Genomic DNA, 17,520 nt, shown 5'->3' with positions numbered 1-17,520 from the left:
AAGCCCCCTGGGAGGCAAGGACCATTCCTTACTTGTCGGTAAGTCTGTCTCCGGCGCCTGTCCCCCGAGCGGGCGCAAAGGGATACCTGCAGAAAGAGTGGGGAGATGAGGAAGGTCAGCGTCCCGGGGCTGCGGGAGGGGGAGAACGAGAGTGGGGGAGACTTCGGGGGGGGGCGCCTCCTTCCCCACGGGGGCAGGGGGGGCAGGGGGACGCGGGCACCTGATCGGTGGGCACCCCGCCCTCGCGGCCGCTGGGCCCGGGGACGCGGCCCCCGCCGGGCGGGCGGAGAGCAGGCGGGATGCGGCGCCCTCGGCCTCACGTCTGGCTCCGGCCCCGCGCCCGGCCGACCTCGTCAACTCGCCCAGCAGCCCCGGGCCAGGGCGCCGGGCCAGCTGCCTGCCCGCCGCTGGCCGCGGCTCGCGGGGACGCGCCTGGCTGCTCCCCCAGTTGGCCCGCCATGAAAAGAAGGAGGAGGAACATCTGTCCTTCGCCACGCGGGCAGGAAGCGGGCTCCTGAGGGCGCCTCGAGACTGTGTCCCCCCCAAAACACGCGCACGCCCCTGCCCTGCGGTGCTCCTGAGTGTGACCGCTTTGGGAATCAAGTGTGAACAGATGTGATCAGGTTAAAGATCGTCCTGGACTTGCGGTGTAGCCTTAATCCAGTAACAGGTGTTTTAACGAGAGAAGTTGGGGTGAGGCCCACAGGAAAGAGTGGCCGAATGGAGGAACTAAGGGAGTGGGGGCGGGAGTGGGGGGGGTGCTGGAAGGCTGGGGGGGGGGGGGGCGGGCAGGCAGGAGCCACCGGGAGCTTTGGAGGGACTTGATGGCTGCATAAGAGGCACAGGCTCCATTTCTGTCGTGTGCGGCTGCGGGCCCCGGGACCGCTGCACAGTCGCTCAGGCTGGGAGCCCAACCAGGGCGCGAGGGTCCACAGGGCTTTGCTTTTCCGGGGAGCTTGGGCTGCGGGGGGGGGGGGGGGGGGAGGCGAGGGGGAGGGGCAGGGCAGTTTCAGGCCCAGCCTGTGCCCAAGTATGAAGCCGAGCCCCACCCCCGCCCCGGCCTACGGCGGGGTTGAAAAGGACTGGAATAAAGAGCAACACAGGAGGCCGGGGTGCTCAAACACAGATGCCAAGTTTAATGTTTCCTGGAAGGGTGGGGGGGTGGGCGCGGGAGAGCCAGGCGGTCCCTGCCTGCAATCCTTCCAGGGGACCCACGTGGACCCCGCCCCCCCCCCGCATCCAGGCCCCAGCAAGGAGGAGGGATGGGTCCCTGCCGCCCAGCAAAGGCAGCCCCGGTGGGGGGGGGTTGGGGGCTAAAGGTGGCAGTGAGAGGACCCCTGGGCGTCCACGTGGCGTGAAACGGTGGACAGGGCACCCACGGGTGGGCCTGCGTGCCCGCCTGCCCGGGCGGTCCCGGGACGGCCTCTGACGGTCACTGTCCCCACACACAGCCGACTCTGAGCCGAGCCGGTGGAGGCGTAGCTCCTGCCCTGGAAACAGACAGGGCGGAGGGAGGGCCGCGCTCCACCCCTGGCCGCTCTTCCCTTCCTTCCCAGCAGCCACCGGAGCAGGGGAGGCCCGTCCCACCCGCATGACTCCGCCCACCCCGCCACAGAGGCCCAGCCCAGCGGGGACCAGACGGGACTGGGCGCAGCGTGAGATGCTTTGATGGAAACAAACTCAAACACCCAGGGCCTTCCGTGGCTGGCCAGCTCGGGAGGAAGAACAGGAGGCCACGCCAGCAAGGCCACGTGGGCTTCAGGGTGGTCTGGAGGGGGTGGAACAGAGTCCCCAGGCACCCAGGGGAGGGGCGTTACTCACGGATACGGCTAGGGATCTAGGAGCGTGGGAGGCTCCGGCCACCGACAGGTACCCGGGCACCACCGTGAGCAGGCTACGTCTGCCAGCCCAGAGCCGGCTGTGGAGGGCCGGGCAGCCCCCCCCCCCACCCTCCGGGGAGCTGACTTTTTGGCCCAGCTCCAACCTCCTCGCTGCTGCGTAGCCCTGAGGAAGGCCACAGACATGGCAACAGGCCCGCCCTGCTGTCCCCAGAAAGGGTCACACAGGAAAGCCCCGCGTGGCATCTGAGCCCCGGGCTCCCAGCCCCTCCCGTCCCTCCTGCTCCCCCCCACCACCCCCACGCAGGGCCTCGCTCCGCTCCTCTCCCTCCCACCGCGGGCTGGAAAAGCAAGGAGAACAACTCTTCTCTTTCTTCCTCCAAGGTTTGCTTTTCTCCCGCGGAGCCTTCGGCCGTGGCTCGGCCGCTTCCAGGATGGAGAGCAGGGCGGTTCCCTCTGCCGGACCCTGGCTGCTACGGGAGGAGCGGCGGGGTCGCTTAAGGCGAGGTGCGCAGAAGGGATCTGGGGACGGAGGCCGTGCTCGCTGATGTCACCAGCCAGAGCCAGCCAGAGCTGGGGCCACACAGCCCTTCGGGCTTCTCGCCAGCCAGGGGCGTCTGGCCGAATTGTCAAAGCTAGGAATGAAGAGGCCAAGAAAGCCAGGGCCGGCCAGGGGTCTGCGGGGGACTGGGGAGGCCGGGCCGGGGCCGGCGGGGCCGGGGCCTCCGCTAGGGCTCGGCGGCCGGCTTGACCAGGTAGCCGCTGAAGGTGATGTAGGTGTCAAACTCGTCGCTGAAGATGGCGTTCTCGCGCTCGCCCTTGAAGAGCCGCACCCACACCTCGTCCTGCTCCCGCAGCTCCAGCATGAGGCTCTGGCTCTGCATGATGCTGCGGTCGCTCACCTGCGCGTACACGATCACCATCTCCTCCCCGTTCCGCATGATGTGCAGGTACGTCTCCTTCTGGTTCCACGTGTGCACGTTGAGGCTGAAGAAGTAGATGCCCGGCACGTAGCAGTAGAACTTCCCGGTGAACATGTTGAAGTGGCCGTAGAGGTTCACGAACTCCGTGTCGAACACCACCGTCTGGTAGTAGGCGTTGCTGTGCAGCGGCTTCTTCCGGCCCACCGAGAAGGCCGCGTAGTGGTTCTTGCACCGGTCCCCGGGAGACCCCATGGAGCCCTTCTGCCCCTTGGGGCCGGCGTGGCCCCTGGCCCCTGCAGAGCCGGTCTTGCCGTACTTCCCTTGGAGCCCTCTGTCTCCTCGGTCGCCCTTCTCACCTGGAAAGGACAGACACGCACAGGGCGTCACCAGAGCGGCTCGGTGGCTGCCGCACCTTGGGTGTCGCCCCAGTTGGACATCACGGCTCTGGTGGGGTCGGAGCCCCCAGCCCCTCAATCTGACCACCGGCGGGTTTTGATTCTCCCATCAGTCAAGCCAGTAGACTCCGTTTTCCAAGGCTGATCTATTTCCATCCAGAAGCCATCCTTTTTTTCCCCGTCCCCCCCCTTCTGGAAAGCCTGGCAAAGATGAAGGAACATCTGGGTTTGTCTTCAAGCAACAGGCTTCATGGCCAGGCCCAGGCTCACTCCAGGCAAATGGGCTGCAGATGTCCGGGGCTCGGCTCAGGGTCCAGGGTTCGAGCCTCCTCCCGGGGCTTTACAAGACAGAACACAGTCTGGGGATACCAAGCCCCCCCCAACCAAGATCGCAGAGGCCTGCAGTCCTGGGCAAACGCCCCCTCCTGCTCCCGTTCCGGTGGGCTCCTGTCTTTCTCTTCTCTTGGAAATGGGCCACGGCTTCAAGATGGGAGCGGCTCCCGCCCCCACCGCCCTCGGGCCCGATGGCAGCTGGCCTGGGCTCCTGTCCCCAGGGAGTCGCCCGTTTCCCCCCCCCCACCCCAGGCCCGCCCTGCCCCGGCCCAGCCCCAGGGAGGCGCCCGCCTGTACTGGTCTCTGCGCCCGCTGACCTTTCAAGATGGTGATGTTGATCTGGGGCGCGGGAATGGCCTGGTACACGGAGGTCCCGGGGTCACAGCAGCGATAGCACCGAGAGGCAGGGGGCTCCTCGCCCTGCCGGGAACTGTATTTCTCACGGTTGTCTTCCTCTCTGAGGAAAGGGAAACGTCAGAGTCAACGTCCTGGATGCTCGGGACTGGGAACCCGTGCCCTCTCACCCCTGTGTTCTGGGGATCCCGAACCAAGCTGGAGGAAGTTCTCACGTGATAGTGCTAATGGAGACCGCGGCCGAGCCCGCAGGGCCGCGTGAACCTGTTATTCCCTAGTTGAAGAGCCACAGCTGGCAGACGGCGGTGGCTCCACGCTGCCACCTCGGGGCGCCGGGCGGCACTGCAGGATGCCGGGATCGGGCAGGAGAAGGAAGGGCCTGCCTTCCTCCAGGATCAGTCTCCCCCAGGACGGCTCCGTGGCGTCGGCCCTGCCCTGTGGGTCTCCCAGGACCCCCACACTGGTGGAGCTACGTACCCTCGTACCCCGGGAGCCTGGCGTCAGAGCCCCTCACCTGGTGGGGGGCCCCGGCGGGGCCTGCGGCTCACGGGTCCCCTCCAGCTCCTGCGGCTCCTGCGGGTCGCGTGGCTCGTGGCTCAGCGCCGGGCCCCAGGCCACGGCCAGCAGCAAGCAGCATCGCAGCACCAGTCCCCATCTGTCGGAGCCCATCTTCCCCCCGGGGCCTGGAGGGGGAGACACATGGGGGGGGGCGCCAGGTTACAGAGGAGCAGCCCAACCCCACGTCACCAGGAAGTGCTCAGCCACGTGGATGCTGGGAGAGAGGGGACACACACACACACACACACACACGTGCTCACACACTGGTGCCCTCACACGCCTGGGCTCAGCAGTGCCCTCTAAGTGGACTCCCTTGTGTGCATGTTTACACATGCACACACTCACATGCACACGCGTGTGCCAACACTAGAGCCTCAGCCCGTGGGGCACCGCTGAGCACAGCCCTTCTGCGCCTGCCCGGGCTTTCAGGAAGCAGAGTCAGCCGCCACGGGGCCCCTGGCCAACGGTGGACGAAATCCCAGGTGAATCTTGAACACTCAGTCCGATGACGAAGCCGCACTTCTTTTTCTTGGGGTGCGGGTGTGCGTGTGTGCGTGTGTGTGCACACACGCGTGCCTACGTGCGTGTACAGAGGCTGCAGGAGGCTTTCTGCCACCAGGGGGCGCTCCCTGGGGTTCTCTAGTATTTAATTCAGGGAAGGTTCTAGCTCATTCAAGCAAGCCTTCGACTCCCACTTAGTGGACCGAGCTTGGGTCAGGACCTTCCTCCAGCATGAAGACCGTCCCCGCCGCCCTCTTGCTCAGGCCCACACCCTGACAGGTACAGCACCTCCCTGCCTGCTTCAGAAGTACAGGCGAGTCCCATCTCCCAGGTCCACCGATCCTTGAAGAGCACCCACCCCGAATCTGACCCGGTCTTCCACTTGCCAACATGTGGCCAGGTATGCCCGGGAAAGCAGAGCTTCGGGAAGCTAGCCGAGGACCGTCTCCAATGGGCTGACCGCAGGTCACCCCCGTCCTACCGACCCTGCCGGACCACCCCCCCCCCGGGGTGCCTCAGTCTCCCCTGGAGCTCTCCCGGACGCCCATCTAGGAAAACGTGGCTTTTCTCCCCCCACCGCTGCTGACCGCGGAGCCTTGCGCTGGGCTTTGGGATCGTCCCCCGCCGCGTGCAGTGCCTTCCTGTCTGGGTGGCCCCCGGCCCAGCCTTGACCTTCCCGGCTCCCCTCCGCCTCCTGGCCCTCGGTGGTGCTCCACAAATATTTGTCAAGTCCGGTTCTCAAAATCTGTTTATTTCTCTATTCCGGCACTTCCTGTTTTCTTCCTTGGTGCCTTACTAATTATTCTTTTTGTTTCCCTTTGACATGTTAAGCTTGCATCCGTTAAAAGGGAGTTTTCTTTGCTTTAAACGTGTTTATTTTTCTGTTGCTTTTTTATTTTTCTCCTCTTTCCTCCTGTGGGTGGTTCTGGGGTTTGCTCGTAGGGCCTCGTGCTTGCTGGGCAGGTGCTCTACCACCTGAAGCACCCCTTCACCCAGACCACAGCCCACCTACCTGTGCCTTCCTCGTAGACGGGACCACAGGCATGAACCATGAAGCCCACGTGTTTGTTGAGATGAGGTTCTGCTAACTTTTTTGCCCATGGTAGCCATAAACCTGAGTCCTCCTGCCTCCATCTCCAGATGACAGGTTGCAGATTACAGGTGGGAGTCACTGTGCACAGCTTGTTTTCTTTTCTCTTCAAGACAGGGTCTTTCTCGGGCAACCTCAGAATCACTAGGTAGCCCGGGATATCCTCGAATTTATACCGGGGCTTGAACACCTGAGCCACACCTTTACTTCTGGCTTTTTTGCTGGCTCATTCAAGATAAGAGTTTCGCAGAAGGGGCTGGGGATATAGCCTAGTGGCAAGAGTGCCTGCCTCGGATACACGAGGCCCTAGGTTCGATTCCCCAGCAACACATATACAGAAAACGGCCAGAAGGGGCGCTGTGGCTCAAGTGGCAGAGTGCTAGCCTTGAGCAAAAAGAAGCCAGGGACAGTGCTCAGGCCCTGAGTCCAAGGCCCAGGACTGGCCAAAAAAAAAAAAAAAAAAAAGAGTTTCGCAGGCCTTCCCGCTCAGGCTGGTTTTGAACCTCAGTCCTCAGGTCTGTCTCGTGGGGTGATGGGTGTGAGCACCGGTCTATTCATCACCTCCTTCAGATTCATTTTACGAAGGCCCGCTGCAAGGCTGGCACCGCGGCACTCGGTTCACTAATGCCACGTCGGGGTAAGATCGGTATCGTCCAAACCAAACCAAGCCCGGCTGCAGACCGCCATTCACAGTTTCAGCAAAACCGAGTCTTCCGGCAACGGGAGGCCGAGGGGAATGTGCTCCACGCAGCAGAGCCACGTCCAGGGAGGCGGCCACGACGTCTAGACCAGGCCACGTCCAGGGAGGAAGCCCATGGCATCAGACCAGGCCACGTCCAGGGCAGCAGCCCAGGAGATGTAAGCCAGGTCAGTGGCCTTGCCGATTCTACCCGAGTCTGGGCTGCACTGAGATCAGAGCGATGGAAAGCAATGCCACGAGACTCCAGGTCTTTCTTGCCTTTCCCAAATCCAATATGCGTGGAGTCGCACGGGAACTCTCGTCTCCCTTCTCCCACCAACTCCCCCGGGCCCCGCAAGGCCCTCCTCCTCGATTCACTCCCTCTGCCTTCGCCTGGCCTTCACCCCAGCAAGAAAGAAGATGGAAATGGAGCTGTGGCCCCAGAGTACTGACCTTGAGCAAAACAAGTTTAGGGAGAGTGCGCAGGTCCTGAGTTCGAGCCCCAGGACTGCCCCTCCCCCCCTACAGGAAAGAGGGTTGCAGGCGAGGAGGAAGCAAGTAACCTACAAGACCTGGAGGAGGGCAGTCAGAAGGCGCTTCCTGGCTGGTAGTCCCCCTCCCTTCACAGACAGACCCCACGTCACGTGGACCTGTGGCGCAGCCTGCAAGGAGGCGACATTCAACCGAGTTTCCTCACACATGCTCGGGGCCGCAGGTCTGGGGCGGGTGGACGCCTGCAGCTCCGGCTGCCCATGTGGGTTCGGTCCTTGAGCCCCACCCAGCCCAGAGCCATTTGACAGAGCGTTTTTGTAAACATTGTTTTGTCTTTAATCCTCGTCAACAGCTGTTCTGAGAGGCAGAAGCCTGTCACCGCCTGCGCTGAAAGGAGTCTTGGAAGGCAAGTCCGGGCTGCCCTCTCTGCTGGCGACCCAAGCAGGCATGGCTCACTGAGCGCCTGTGATTTGCCTGACACTGTGGCAGAGCTTGGGAGGAAGCGATCCAACCATAAATTAAACGTATTCCCTGACCTCAACAATATTACAGTCCTGAAAAGAAAAAAGACACGCAACGCAATCATAGCCCAACGGCGAGCAGGTGGCGCCAGGCTAGACCTGGGCTCTCCGGTGCAGGGGCCACTAGCCACGCGTGATAGTGAACTCCACTGGATAGGATAGAGTGAAATTCCAGCGGTCGAGCCCTTGCTTAGCACAGCTGAGGTCCCGGGTTCTACTCCAAGCATTGTCACACACACACACACACACAGACACACACACACACACACACACACAGTCGGATTCCAAGGTCTGGGTCACTGCCCTATTGGGAAGTACAGGAGCGACCGCAGCAGTCTTGGGACGGACGTGTTCCGTTGGACAGCTCTGTTCTAGATTAATGAGAAGCCTCAGAGGGGCAGAAGTAGGAGCCATGAATAAGCAGCAGGCCAGAAATCTGGGAGTCATTTAGTCTCCTTCCTCCCATGCATCCGGCTCATCTAATCCCCCACCAGCCCTCCTTAATAACCCCGGGAGGTCAAGTCTCCTCCCCACCATTAGCTGGCATCAGATGCCTTCCAGGGGGCCTGGCTGTTCTCCAACCTCAACCCACCCACGGCAAACGTCTTTGTCTGCCTTTCCCTAGGGCCTGGACAGCGTCCCCAAAGTTGACACCCTTGTCTCAAGGGAGCTGGGCATGAGCGAAGCCCGCATCCCACACTCCCGGCTTCTAGGTCACGGATGCAGTGGCTCGCAATCCACGGTTCCCTGGTCCAGCCCCGGCTCCATCCGGCCACCACCCCCTCCCTCACCCCCACCCTCCCCCGGCACCTCAACCGTCTCAGAAGCCCCGTCTGCTCCCCCTCGCCTTCCATGCTGAGTGGAACTGCTCCCCCGAGGAGCTAAGAGCCCCCACGTACTGAAGGACCCAGATTCTGGGGTACATGAGAGAGGAACTGTGTTGAGGGGCTCTTGGCCTTGGTAGCCATGAGAACTTCCTGGGAAAGCCGGAATTACCTGCTCAGTCCTTTCTTCCCCCAAAGCCACTCATGGCCCTAGTTACGGAGTTACCAGAGCAACTTCTAGTAGGCCCTGCCTCTCGGCGGAGAGAGGCGGCCAGGAAAGACTCGCCTGGGGCGGGGAACGCGGCCCAGGCTGCTGCCAGACCCAGCGGACAAGGTGGCCATGTGTCTGCCAGGCGTCGGGAGGGCACCTGCCCAGCCCGGCCCGCAGAGCCGGGACTGCCTCCCAGTAGAACAAAGATTTCCTGTCCTCAGATCACCTCCCAGCTGGAGAGCCTCGGGAGGGGGGAGGCGGGCGGGCGGCTGCTCTCCCCGCTTTGGGAACTGTGTGACAGGGGCCCGCTCTGCAGGTGGCCTGGCCCGCTGCCCACTCCCCCCACCCTGGGTGGGCAGCACCAGCACCCTGGGGGCAACTCCCACCCAGACCCAGGGAGGAAAGAACGCGAATGGGAACGCTATGCTGCCCAGCCCCGCCCAGGCAGCACACACACAGCTTTGGCCCTGGGGTCCCAGGCCTGCCCATCCCGAGACATTTCCCAGGCCCTGCTGGAGGGCGCCGGGCACCTAGAACTCAGCCCTACCTGGTGGCGGCCAGGTCAGGGATGTGGACTCCCGAGACGGCCGCCGGCCCCAGCCCAAACCCCTGAGGTCTCTACTCCAAGTGCTCAGACACACCTACTGGGGGGGGGCTGGGCATGGGGCTTAGTGGCAGAGTGCTGGCCTTGAGCAAAAAGAAGCCAGGGACAGTGCTCAGGACCTGAGTTCAAGCCCCAGGACTGGAAAAATAAAATAAAATAAAGAAACAAAGCAAAAGGAACACCTAATGGTCTGGGCTGTGGAGGGCGACTTCATGGACACCAGGGCTGGACCACCTGCCTCCTGGCCTTTGTGCCTCCTCCTCCTCCTCCTCCTCCTCCTCCTCCTCCTCCTCCTCCTCCTCCTCCTCCTCCTCCTCTCAGTCCAAACTCTTCCCAGCTGTCCTGCCCCACCCACCCCACCCCTCAGTGGCGAGAGGCCCGAGCCCGCACTCCCCAAAACACCCAACACAGAGGGATTCTCCCACTAGCTAAGCCTGCACACAATACACGCTCCCGTGATCCGCCACGAGGCCACCGGTCCCACGCCCGCAGGAGCAGTGGCGGCCCCCAGGGCGGCGGGGGGCCGAGGGGATCTTGTGCCCCGGGCGGGGGGAGGGGCCTCGCTGCTGCAGCACGGTGTCTGTGGGTCCCTCGAGTGGGGGCCCCTACTCTGCTCGGCCAGGAGAAGGCTCGCACCCCGCTGAACTCCGCCCCCTCGGCTGCCCCGGCCATCCTCGCTGTCCCTGCTGCCGCAGATGGACAACAGCGCTCCCAGCGCCCACAGGTGGGCGTGGAGCCCACCGAGGCCCCAACTCCCACGTGCCTGGCCGTCGAATCCTCCCGCGCCCCGCCTGGCTCCGGTCTCCTCCCCTCGCTGCGCCTTGGCCTCCGCGGTCGCCCCCCCAGGAGCTCCCTGCTCCCCCCCCACCCCTGGTTTCTGGGGTGTCTGGAGTGGTTAAATCCCTGCCGCGGTGGCCGGGATCCCGTCTCCATCCCACCCGTCCTCTCCGCACGGAGATCCTCACTCCATCCGCCTCGTCAGGGCTCAGGGCTCCCTGAATCCGCCTCTGTCCAGACGCGCCCCGTGCTGACGCCTCCTCCGGCCCGCCACCCCCCACCCCCCGCGCCCCCCGTTTCTCTTCATTATTTTTCAGACCAACACTTGTGCTTTTTGCCTGGACTGGCCTGGAGGCAGGACCCTCCCCATCTCCAATCCCCCCTCCTCCCTAGTAGCTGGGGCACCTATCTGGTTTGGGTGCGGCTGAACTCTTCCCTCACCTTCCAGTCACCCCCAGGGGCGACACCAGGCGCTCGTGCGGCCAGGGCTCGGGCACAGAGTCCCAGGGAACACCCCCAAGGTCAGCAGCGCACGGAGGTCTGGGGCGGCTGAGCGCCGGGCCTCACCTCCCCGCCAAGCCTGCTGCTTTCAAGAGCCCAGCCCGAGGCCTCCTCAGCCAGGGCCACCAACGCTGGGACCTCCGGGACTACTGTCTCAGCGGATGGGGGGGAGAGCACCCGCACCACAGAGGCCGGAGCAAGGCGGTGGGCGAGGGAGAACTCACCAGGAGGGAGGGAGGAGGAGGAGGGGGGACAGGCGCATCGAGCGGCAGCAAGCACCACCCTTGGTGCCTATGACAAGATGCTCATAAAAACCAAAGAGAGAACCGCATGCTGCAGGCTCGTGCCCTCCAATTCACACACGTGTGCACACGCGCACACGCGCACACGCGCACACACACACACACACACACACACGGGAAGCCCCGGAAGGCCGCCTACCTGGCTGCTGCTGGCACGACCCTGAGTAATGAAAAACACGGCTTCTATAGGCTTTTCCCGCCCCCCCCCCCACAAGAGTCTCGTCATTTTTTTCACAGTAAGTACACATTATTTTCCACTTAGAAAATGACAGATGCGCCCCACCCTGGGGACCTAGGGAGCATTTGATCGATTCCAGGGAACTTGACTCTGCCTAGAAAAGCGGAGGAGCGGGGGGGGGGGGGGGCCACGCTGTGGCAGATTTGTGGCTCACAGAGATGCACACGGATGCCACCGGTGGGGCACCGAAGCCTCCTCCCGCTCACTCATTCAGGGGCTCACAGCCGTCATCCGAGCTACTCACCAAAAGTCCCTAAGACTCTCATCTCCAATTAACCACCAAAGAGCTGTGGCCTTGAGCCACAGCACCTCAGGGACAGTATCCGGGTACCGAGTTCAAGTCCCAGCACCAGGTGGGGAGGAGGAGAGAGAGAGAGAGACAGAGAGCCCCCCCTCCCCATGGGAAGCTGCGGAGCTCAGGTTTGGGGATCCCCCTGGTTGGCTGGCTTCGTTACAGCTGAACAGCAGCTGCTGCCGTCGGTTTTCGGGGAGGTCCTCCAGTCCATCCATTCAGAGAAGCAAAGGGTGGTGAAGCAATGCGTTGCCTGCCAGGCACAGTGCGAGGTGCTGGGTGTTGGGCGCCTCTTCACAGGAGGAACAGGCTAAGACTTCAGTGGTGCCAACCTGTAGTCGCGACTACAGCCCTGACTGGGTGCCACTAGAGGGGGCCGCTGGGCAGGAACACAGGGAAGCAGAGGGCAGGGCAGTCAGGTGAAGGGTGGGCTTTGGGCTCTGGCCTTCTTCCAACCTCAGCAGCTCCCATCGGGTCACCTCCATCCGGTGTCTCTCCAGCCAAGGACCTGAATCTCCTCAGCATGGAGCCGCACGGTGGCTGGGGCAAGTGACCCAGGAACTCCAGGAACCCCTCTGCCCCCCAGACCCATCAGATCCCCCCCCATTTACTCCCAGAACTCAGCCCAGCCTCCACACCCTGAGACCAGCTCAAAATCCTGTGGAACAGAGGCTCAGGCCCAGCACCAGCCAAACCCACCCAGGCCAGGGCCTCCCCTCCCTGGCCCCCAGGGCAACACAGTGGGTGGCTGGTCACCAGATGCCCCACTCCCGGGGGGGGGGGGGGAGTGCAGGCCCAGGATATGGGGGGGGGGGGGGGGTTCCCACCACATGTGGCTTCAGCCGTCGCCAGCAGGCACCAAGAACTTGGCTTCCTCGTGCCCTGCCCTGCCTGGCTCTTTTCCTGGCCTGGCCTGGACTCCCGCCTCTCTAGACTCCTTTCAAAGAACGTTTCTCCCGGGTGCAGGAAGATGGCCAGACACTGAGGCCCAGCCAGCCCAGCCAGCCCGGCCCAGGGGTGTCCCACCCCAAGCGGGGAAGGATGCCCAAGGGTGGGGGGGCGCGGGGCGAGGGGGTGCAGTGGCCTGAGAGGTAGGCCAGGGACCCTCACCCCCAGGGACCGGGAATCTCTGGAAACCCAGCATGTGACAGACCCAGAGTTCCTCTGCCAGGCTCTGAGGGCCACTCTGCTCACAGAGGCCAGCGGCCCCCGTCCTCCCCACGAGGCCCCGCCCCCTCTGGGACATGCCCCGCCCCTGTGAGGGCCCCCACCCCCCTCGCAGGACCTGCCCCTCCCCTGTGAAGCACCGCCCTTCCAGGGCCTGCCCCTCCCCCAGAAATGGGCCCAGAGATTTACTGGGCAGAAGTTCAGCATTTCACTCCCAGGCTCGGGAGGGGAAAAGGGCACTGATTGTGCAGTTCAGTCTGCACGTCCTGGGGTTAAGCTCAGGACAGAAGCTGCTAGAGCCAGAGCCCGAGGCAGGGCCAGGGACAGGGCCTTGAGGCTAGGTCATGAGGTTGTCTTCCTGGGCCGCCCCAGGGTACAGAAGGAAACGCTTTGGGAGTCCAGGCTCCTTTGACAAACTTCTCTCTGGTGTGGCCAGAACATTTCTGACTGTCCTGTGAAGGCGACAGGGAGGTGGCAGGGTCTGGGAACGGCCCTATGTGACTTGACATTTATAGTGTGTAAAACGGGGGGGGAAAAAATAACAACAGCCCGCTCAGTAGCCGCCACCCAGCTCGAATGTCAGAGTTTCTCGTGACTTGTCAGGCAGAGTCTGTTACTGGACACTCAGAAGCTAGGACTATGAGAACATCTTCCTGCCCTCTGGCCTCCTGCTGAGACCCCACTCTCTCCTAAGCCCAGTAGCCCCCTCCGGCCCTGACCCCAGGAACTGGGACCCCCCTGAGGACCAGACGCAGATGCTCAGCTGCCCGCGGAAAGACCGTTTCCACGAAATTCTTTTCATCTTTGTTTTGATGGGTGAAGTTCAATGCCAGAATATTTGTTGGAGTTGGTTTGTGAGTCATGCTAATTAGAGCTGGGGGGAGGGGCACGAGGAAGAATAGCAGAGAGAAAGGGGCAGGTTCCCAAAAGAAAACAAAGAATGGGGTGCTGGTCGTCTCCCCCCCACCCAGAGCCGGGAGGGGCTGTGCCGTGGGGGCGCCCCTGGATCCTGCTGAGGAGGGCATCTCCCCCTGGTGGGGCAGCCCCGTCCCGTACCTGGACCCAAAGCCACATTTCTCTGCCACAACTGCCAGGAGCACCTCCCTCCCTGACGTCACAGGGAACTGGGGACAGCAGGAGAGAGAGAGAGAGAGAGAGAGAGAGAGAGAGAGAGAGAGAGGAGCAGCAGCACCCCTGGAAAGCAAACCTACTGTCCTTCCTGCCCCCCCCCCCACCCAGCCTTTTCTTTTGGAAACCAGAGCGGCTCCGCTGAGCTCAGATTCACCCAGGCTGTGTAGAGAATTCCCAGCACAGACCGGATCCCTCCGTTGAGTAGATGAAGAGGACCTGGGTCCAGCCTCTGGGGCTGGGGTCACGCCCTGAGCCCCCCTGAGCTTCCGGCGAGGAAAGAGACTCCTGGACAGATGATGGGAGACCGGCAAATACATGCCGTCCTTCTGCCGCTTCTGGCTGGGGTGCTCTCCCGGTCCCGGGGTGGGGGGGAGGGCAGAGCAGCCCCGCCCGCCCAGCTCTCCCCAGCAGGCGTGGCCGAGCACACGCAGCCCCGCCCCGCGGCACGCGTCACGGTCCAGTGTGTGTTGGTGGCCCTGCACGTGTGCTGCACGGGCTGCTGGGAAGTGTATACTTTCTGCACTATTAAAAGCAGAGCCGGCCCGGCCTCTCAAGACGTCACACGCTCCCCAGGGATCCAGGAAGTTGTTTCTCAAGACATTTCTCATTTCAAAGCCCCGAAAAGCACGCCCCCCCCCCGTGGTCTCCACCCCTACCAAGGAAGAGAGGCAAACAAGGCAGACACCCCCCCCACCTCCCTGCAAGAGTAAACAAAGCTTGGCCAAGCACCAGGGACTCTTGCCTGTTATCCTAGCTACTGAGGAGGCTGAGATCTGAGGATGGAGGTCAAAAGCTAGCCCAGAAGAAAAACGTGTTAGATTCACTTATCCAACATAGAACTGTGGCTCAAATGCTAGAGCACTAGCCTTGAACTGAAAACGCTAAGGGATAACATGTAGAACCTGAGTCCTGACTGGCACAAAAGTAAATAAATAACCAAGTGGGAGGAGGAGATTACAGCTCAGGAAGAGAGAGCAGAGGAGGCTGGGTGGGCTTCGGGGTCTAGCCAGGTGGGGTGTTGGTTCCCAGGTGGGGACCACACCTATGCCATGACCGGCCAAGTCCACACTTCCACCCCGTGCCAAGGCCCACACGGGCACACACAGCACGGGACGTGTTGGGTTTGGGGGTGCGGGGCTTGCAGAGGCAGAGGTGCGTAGGGAGACATTCACTTTCCTCCCGTAGAAGAAGAGTGCAGAGGGACAGGCGTGGGGAGGAAACCGTGCTGGGAGTTCTGCAGAGGAGCCGGCCACCATGCCAGTCCCGGCCCCTCCAACGTCTCACCTCTGTCCCGGGGCCACCGCTGCCAGCCCGGCCCCTCCCGCCCTGGACATTGTCCACCCAGTGGGTGCCTGCTCAGCGTGCAAGCTGGGGTCCACCTACCTCCCGGCAGCTGAGCCGGCTCCGCGGAGTCCTCCCGCGCCTCTCTCCTCCGCTTAGCGCATCTCCAGCAGCTAAGCCTCCTCCGGGCCAGGTCGGCAGGAAAGCACAGACTTGTCCAAGAAGAGAGAGAGAGAGAGAGCGAGGAAAAAAGTCCCCTGGGGAAGAGGCTGAGCGTGGGGAGGGCCGGATGTGAATGCACAGCACCTTTATCGGCTCGGCGAGCTCCAAGGTCTCTTTGGGCAGAAGCGGAAACGTTGCTTTCTCAAAAGTCAAGGAAGAGAGGAAGAAAGCGGGACCAACACGTCAAGAGCAAACCCCAGCCAGATGTGAGCCGCAGCCGCCGAGCCTAGAACGCTCCCAGCGCGAATTACCCAAACAGCAGCCGCCGAGGATTAACTGTGTGTGTGCCCGGCCACGCCGGGAGCCAGCCAGGCTGGGGGAGGCATCTGCAGGCTCCACCAGATGTGGAGATGGCGGGGAGCCAGGCCAAGGACGCCCGGCACGGGGTGGGGGTGCCCAGAGAGGCTGAGGACCCCAAGTGACTTGGTGGAGGGGGGATGGGCTCCAGGAAGCCAAGTGCTGACATATGTCCGTAGGGGATAACAACCCCCCCCAAAGACCACCGTCCAATTTGAGTGCAGATCCCTGAGTACCTGTAACGTGTGTGTGTGTGTGTGTGTGTGTGTGTGTGTGTGTGTGTGTGTACACTTCAGAAAGCTTTGTTCAGAGTCTGGTGCAAAGGTGAGAAAGAGCCAGGCACTCATGGCTCACACCTGTGATCTTGGCTACTCAGGAGGCTGAGATCTGCGGAGCAAGGTTCAAAACCAGCCTGAACAGGGAAGTCCATGAGACTCTTAGCTCTAATGAACCAGCAAAAAAAAGCCAAAGGTGGAGCTGTGGCTCAAGTGGTAGAGCACCAGCCTCGAGCAATAAAGCTAAGGGACAGCACCCAGGCCCTAAGTTCAAGCCCCAGGACCAGCAAGCGCAGACACACACACACACACACACACACACACACACACACACACACACACACACACACTCCCAAGCCAGGAAGGAAGCCTCTGCCTGGAAGGTTTCCACCTCCCAAAGATCCCCATGAATGGGTCGGGGGGCATTCTGTCTCTTTCTCAGTCTTATTCAAACATCCTTTCCAAAGGAGTCTGTCTCCTCCAGTGACATCCCCATGGCCCCACAGCCCGGGCCTTCCCGTTCTCCATCCCAAAACCGGAGTCACGTGATGCGTGCCGGAATCTTATCACACCACCAGAAGAGGGAGGATCTAGCCCCAGGAGATAAAACTGCTCTGACAATACCAGGGCTTCCTTTCCTCTTCCAGCCCCGCTTCCCACTTCACCCCCACCCTAAGCCGCTGTGCCCGCCGGTCATACCTGCCGCTCCCTCCCACGTGCCCCCCACGATCTGGGTAGGAGATGTCAAAATGGGGCTGCTGCTTTGGGATGCCCAGGACACGACAGAAGAAGACTGTTTGGCAGCTTCTTGCTGTGGCATTTCCTCCTTTCCACTGCAGCAGCCTCTGGAAGGGCTGAGGGGCTGGGAAGTGGGCGGGGGGGGGGCAGGAGGGTGTGCGTGTGGTGCCCACCGGGCTCACGGGCGCTCCAAGGCTGGGCGCAGGCCAGCATCCCGGTACAGCTCACGGTGGGCAGGCCCTGGGTGGGAAACGCAACTCTGGGTTCTCCGTGACCGAGCAGGGCAGAGCCCCCAATCTGAGTGCTGGCCAGCCCCCTGAGAAGGAGTGCTGCCAAGCCCCGAGCACCCAGGGGCACCCAGGGGCACCCAGGGGCACCCAGGGCACTGGGGGAGTTGAAGGAAAGCTGCCGCCGGGCTTGACCTATGTGGGGGGCGGGGGGAGGGAGAGGACTCACATCCTTGGCTGCTTAGCCATACGGGAAGGCCGGAAGCTACGCTCGCCCTCATACCCGTAAGTGACACCCGAAAGCTGACCTCGCCGCCCCTCTGTCCCCTCAGGGGTGGCAGGCTGAGCCGGAAGGCCCAAGGGGTGACAGGCGGCAGCCCCTGTGGGACAGACAGAGGGAAAGTTGGAAAGTCCCCCATTGTCCTCCCAGGAGCCTCCACCCGGAGTCCCAGCGTTCAGATGGACGACTTGTTCTTTCTCCTTTCCTGGGGCGAGGTGGCTTTGGCTCTCCAGACCTGATCGCTGTGACCGATGGAACTCAGGGCCTCTGCTTGCTGGGCAGGTGCTGTCCCCCTTGAGCTACGCCTCCAGGCCCTTCTCGAATTGGTTATCTTCAAGGGAAGCTCTTCTTTTATGTTCATGCCAGCCTGGGCTTCGATCCCCTTATGTGTGCTCCCCCGTGTCCCTGGAGACCACAGACCCATGGCGGTGCCCAGCCGTCGGTTGAGGGGGGCTCTCCTAGACTTCTT

The 17,520-nt window shown here is 62.6% G+C and overlaps 1 protein-coding gene across 3 annotated transcripts; it reads right to left on the bottom strand.

Moving 5' to 3' along the window:
- Positions 1-2,141: 2,141 nt before the first annotated feature.
- Positions 2,142-15,503, bottom strand: C1qtnf1 (C1q and TNF related 1). Of its 3 annotated transcripts, none has more exons than XM_048366404.1 (4): positions 15,486-15,503; positions 4,358-4,526; positions 3,807-3,946; positions 2,142-3,117 (listed from the first exon to the last, which is right to left on the bottom strand). In XM_048366404.1, exons 2-4 carry the CDS (start codon positions 4,510-4,512, stop codon positions 2,567-2,569), a joined length of 846 nt encoding a protein of 281 aa, XP_048222361.1. In that variant the 5' UTR covers positions 4,513-4,526; positions 15,486-15,503; the 3' UTR covers positions 2,142-2,566. The 3 variants fall into 3 exon arrangements, with proteins under 3 accessions (XP_048222361.1, XP_048222359.1, XP_048222358.1); XM_048366402.1 differs by lacking the exon at positions 15,486-15,503 and adding an exon at positions 15,115-15,479; XM_048366401.1 differs by lacking the exon at positions 15,486-15,503 and adding an exon at positions 13,886-13,906.
- Positions 15,504-17,520: the final 2,017 nt, after the last annotated feature.

Source organism: Perognathus longimembris, chromosome 17 (assembly GCF_023159225.1).
Source record: "Perognathus longimembris pacificus isolate PPM17 chromosome 17, ASM2315922v1, whole genome shotgun sequence".
In the NCBI taxonomy this organism is placed as follows: Eukaryota; Metazoa; Chordata; class Mammalia; order Rodentia; family Heteromyidae; genus Perognathus; species Perognathus longimembris.
The sequence above is the reverse complement of the archived record's forward strand: the minus strand, read 5'-3'. Positions and strand labels throughout refer to the sequence as shown.

Excerpts from the sequence above, each read along its gene's own strand:
- C1qtnf1 (XM_048366404.1), bottom strand. The coding sequence starts at position 4,512 with ATGGGCTCCGACAGATGGGGACTGGTGCTGCGATGCTGCTTGCTGCTG. Across the intron at positions 3,947-4,357 it reads CCGCCGGGGCCCCCCACCAG|AGAGGAAGACAACCGTGAGA; the intron begins GTGAGGGGCTCT and ends CCCTTTCCTCAG. Across the intron at positions 3,118-3,806 it reads CAACATCACCATCTTGAAAG|GTGAGAAGGGCGACCGAGGA; the intron begins GTCAGCGGGCGC and ends TGTCCTTTCCAG.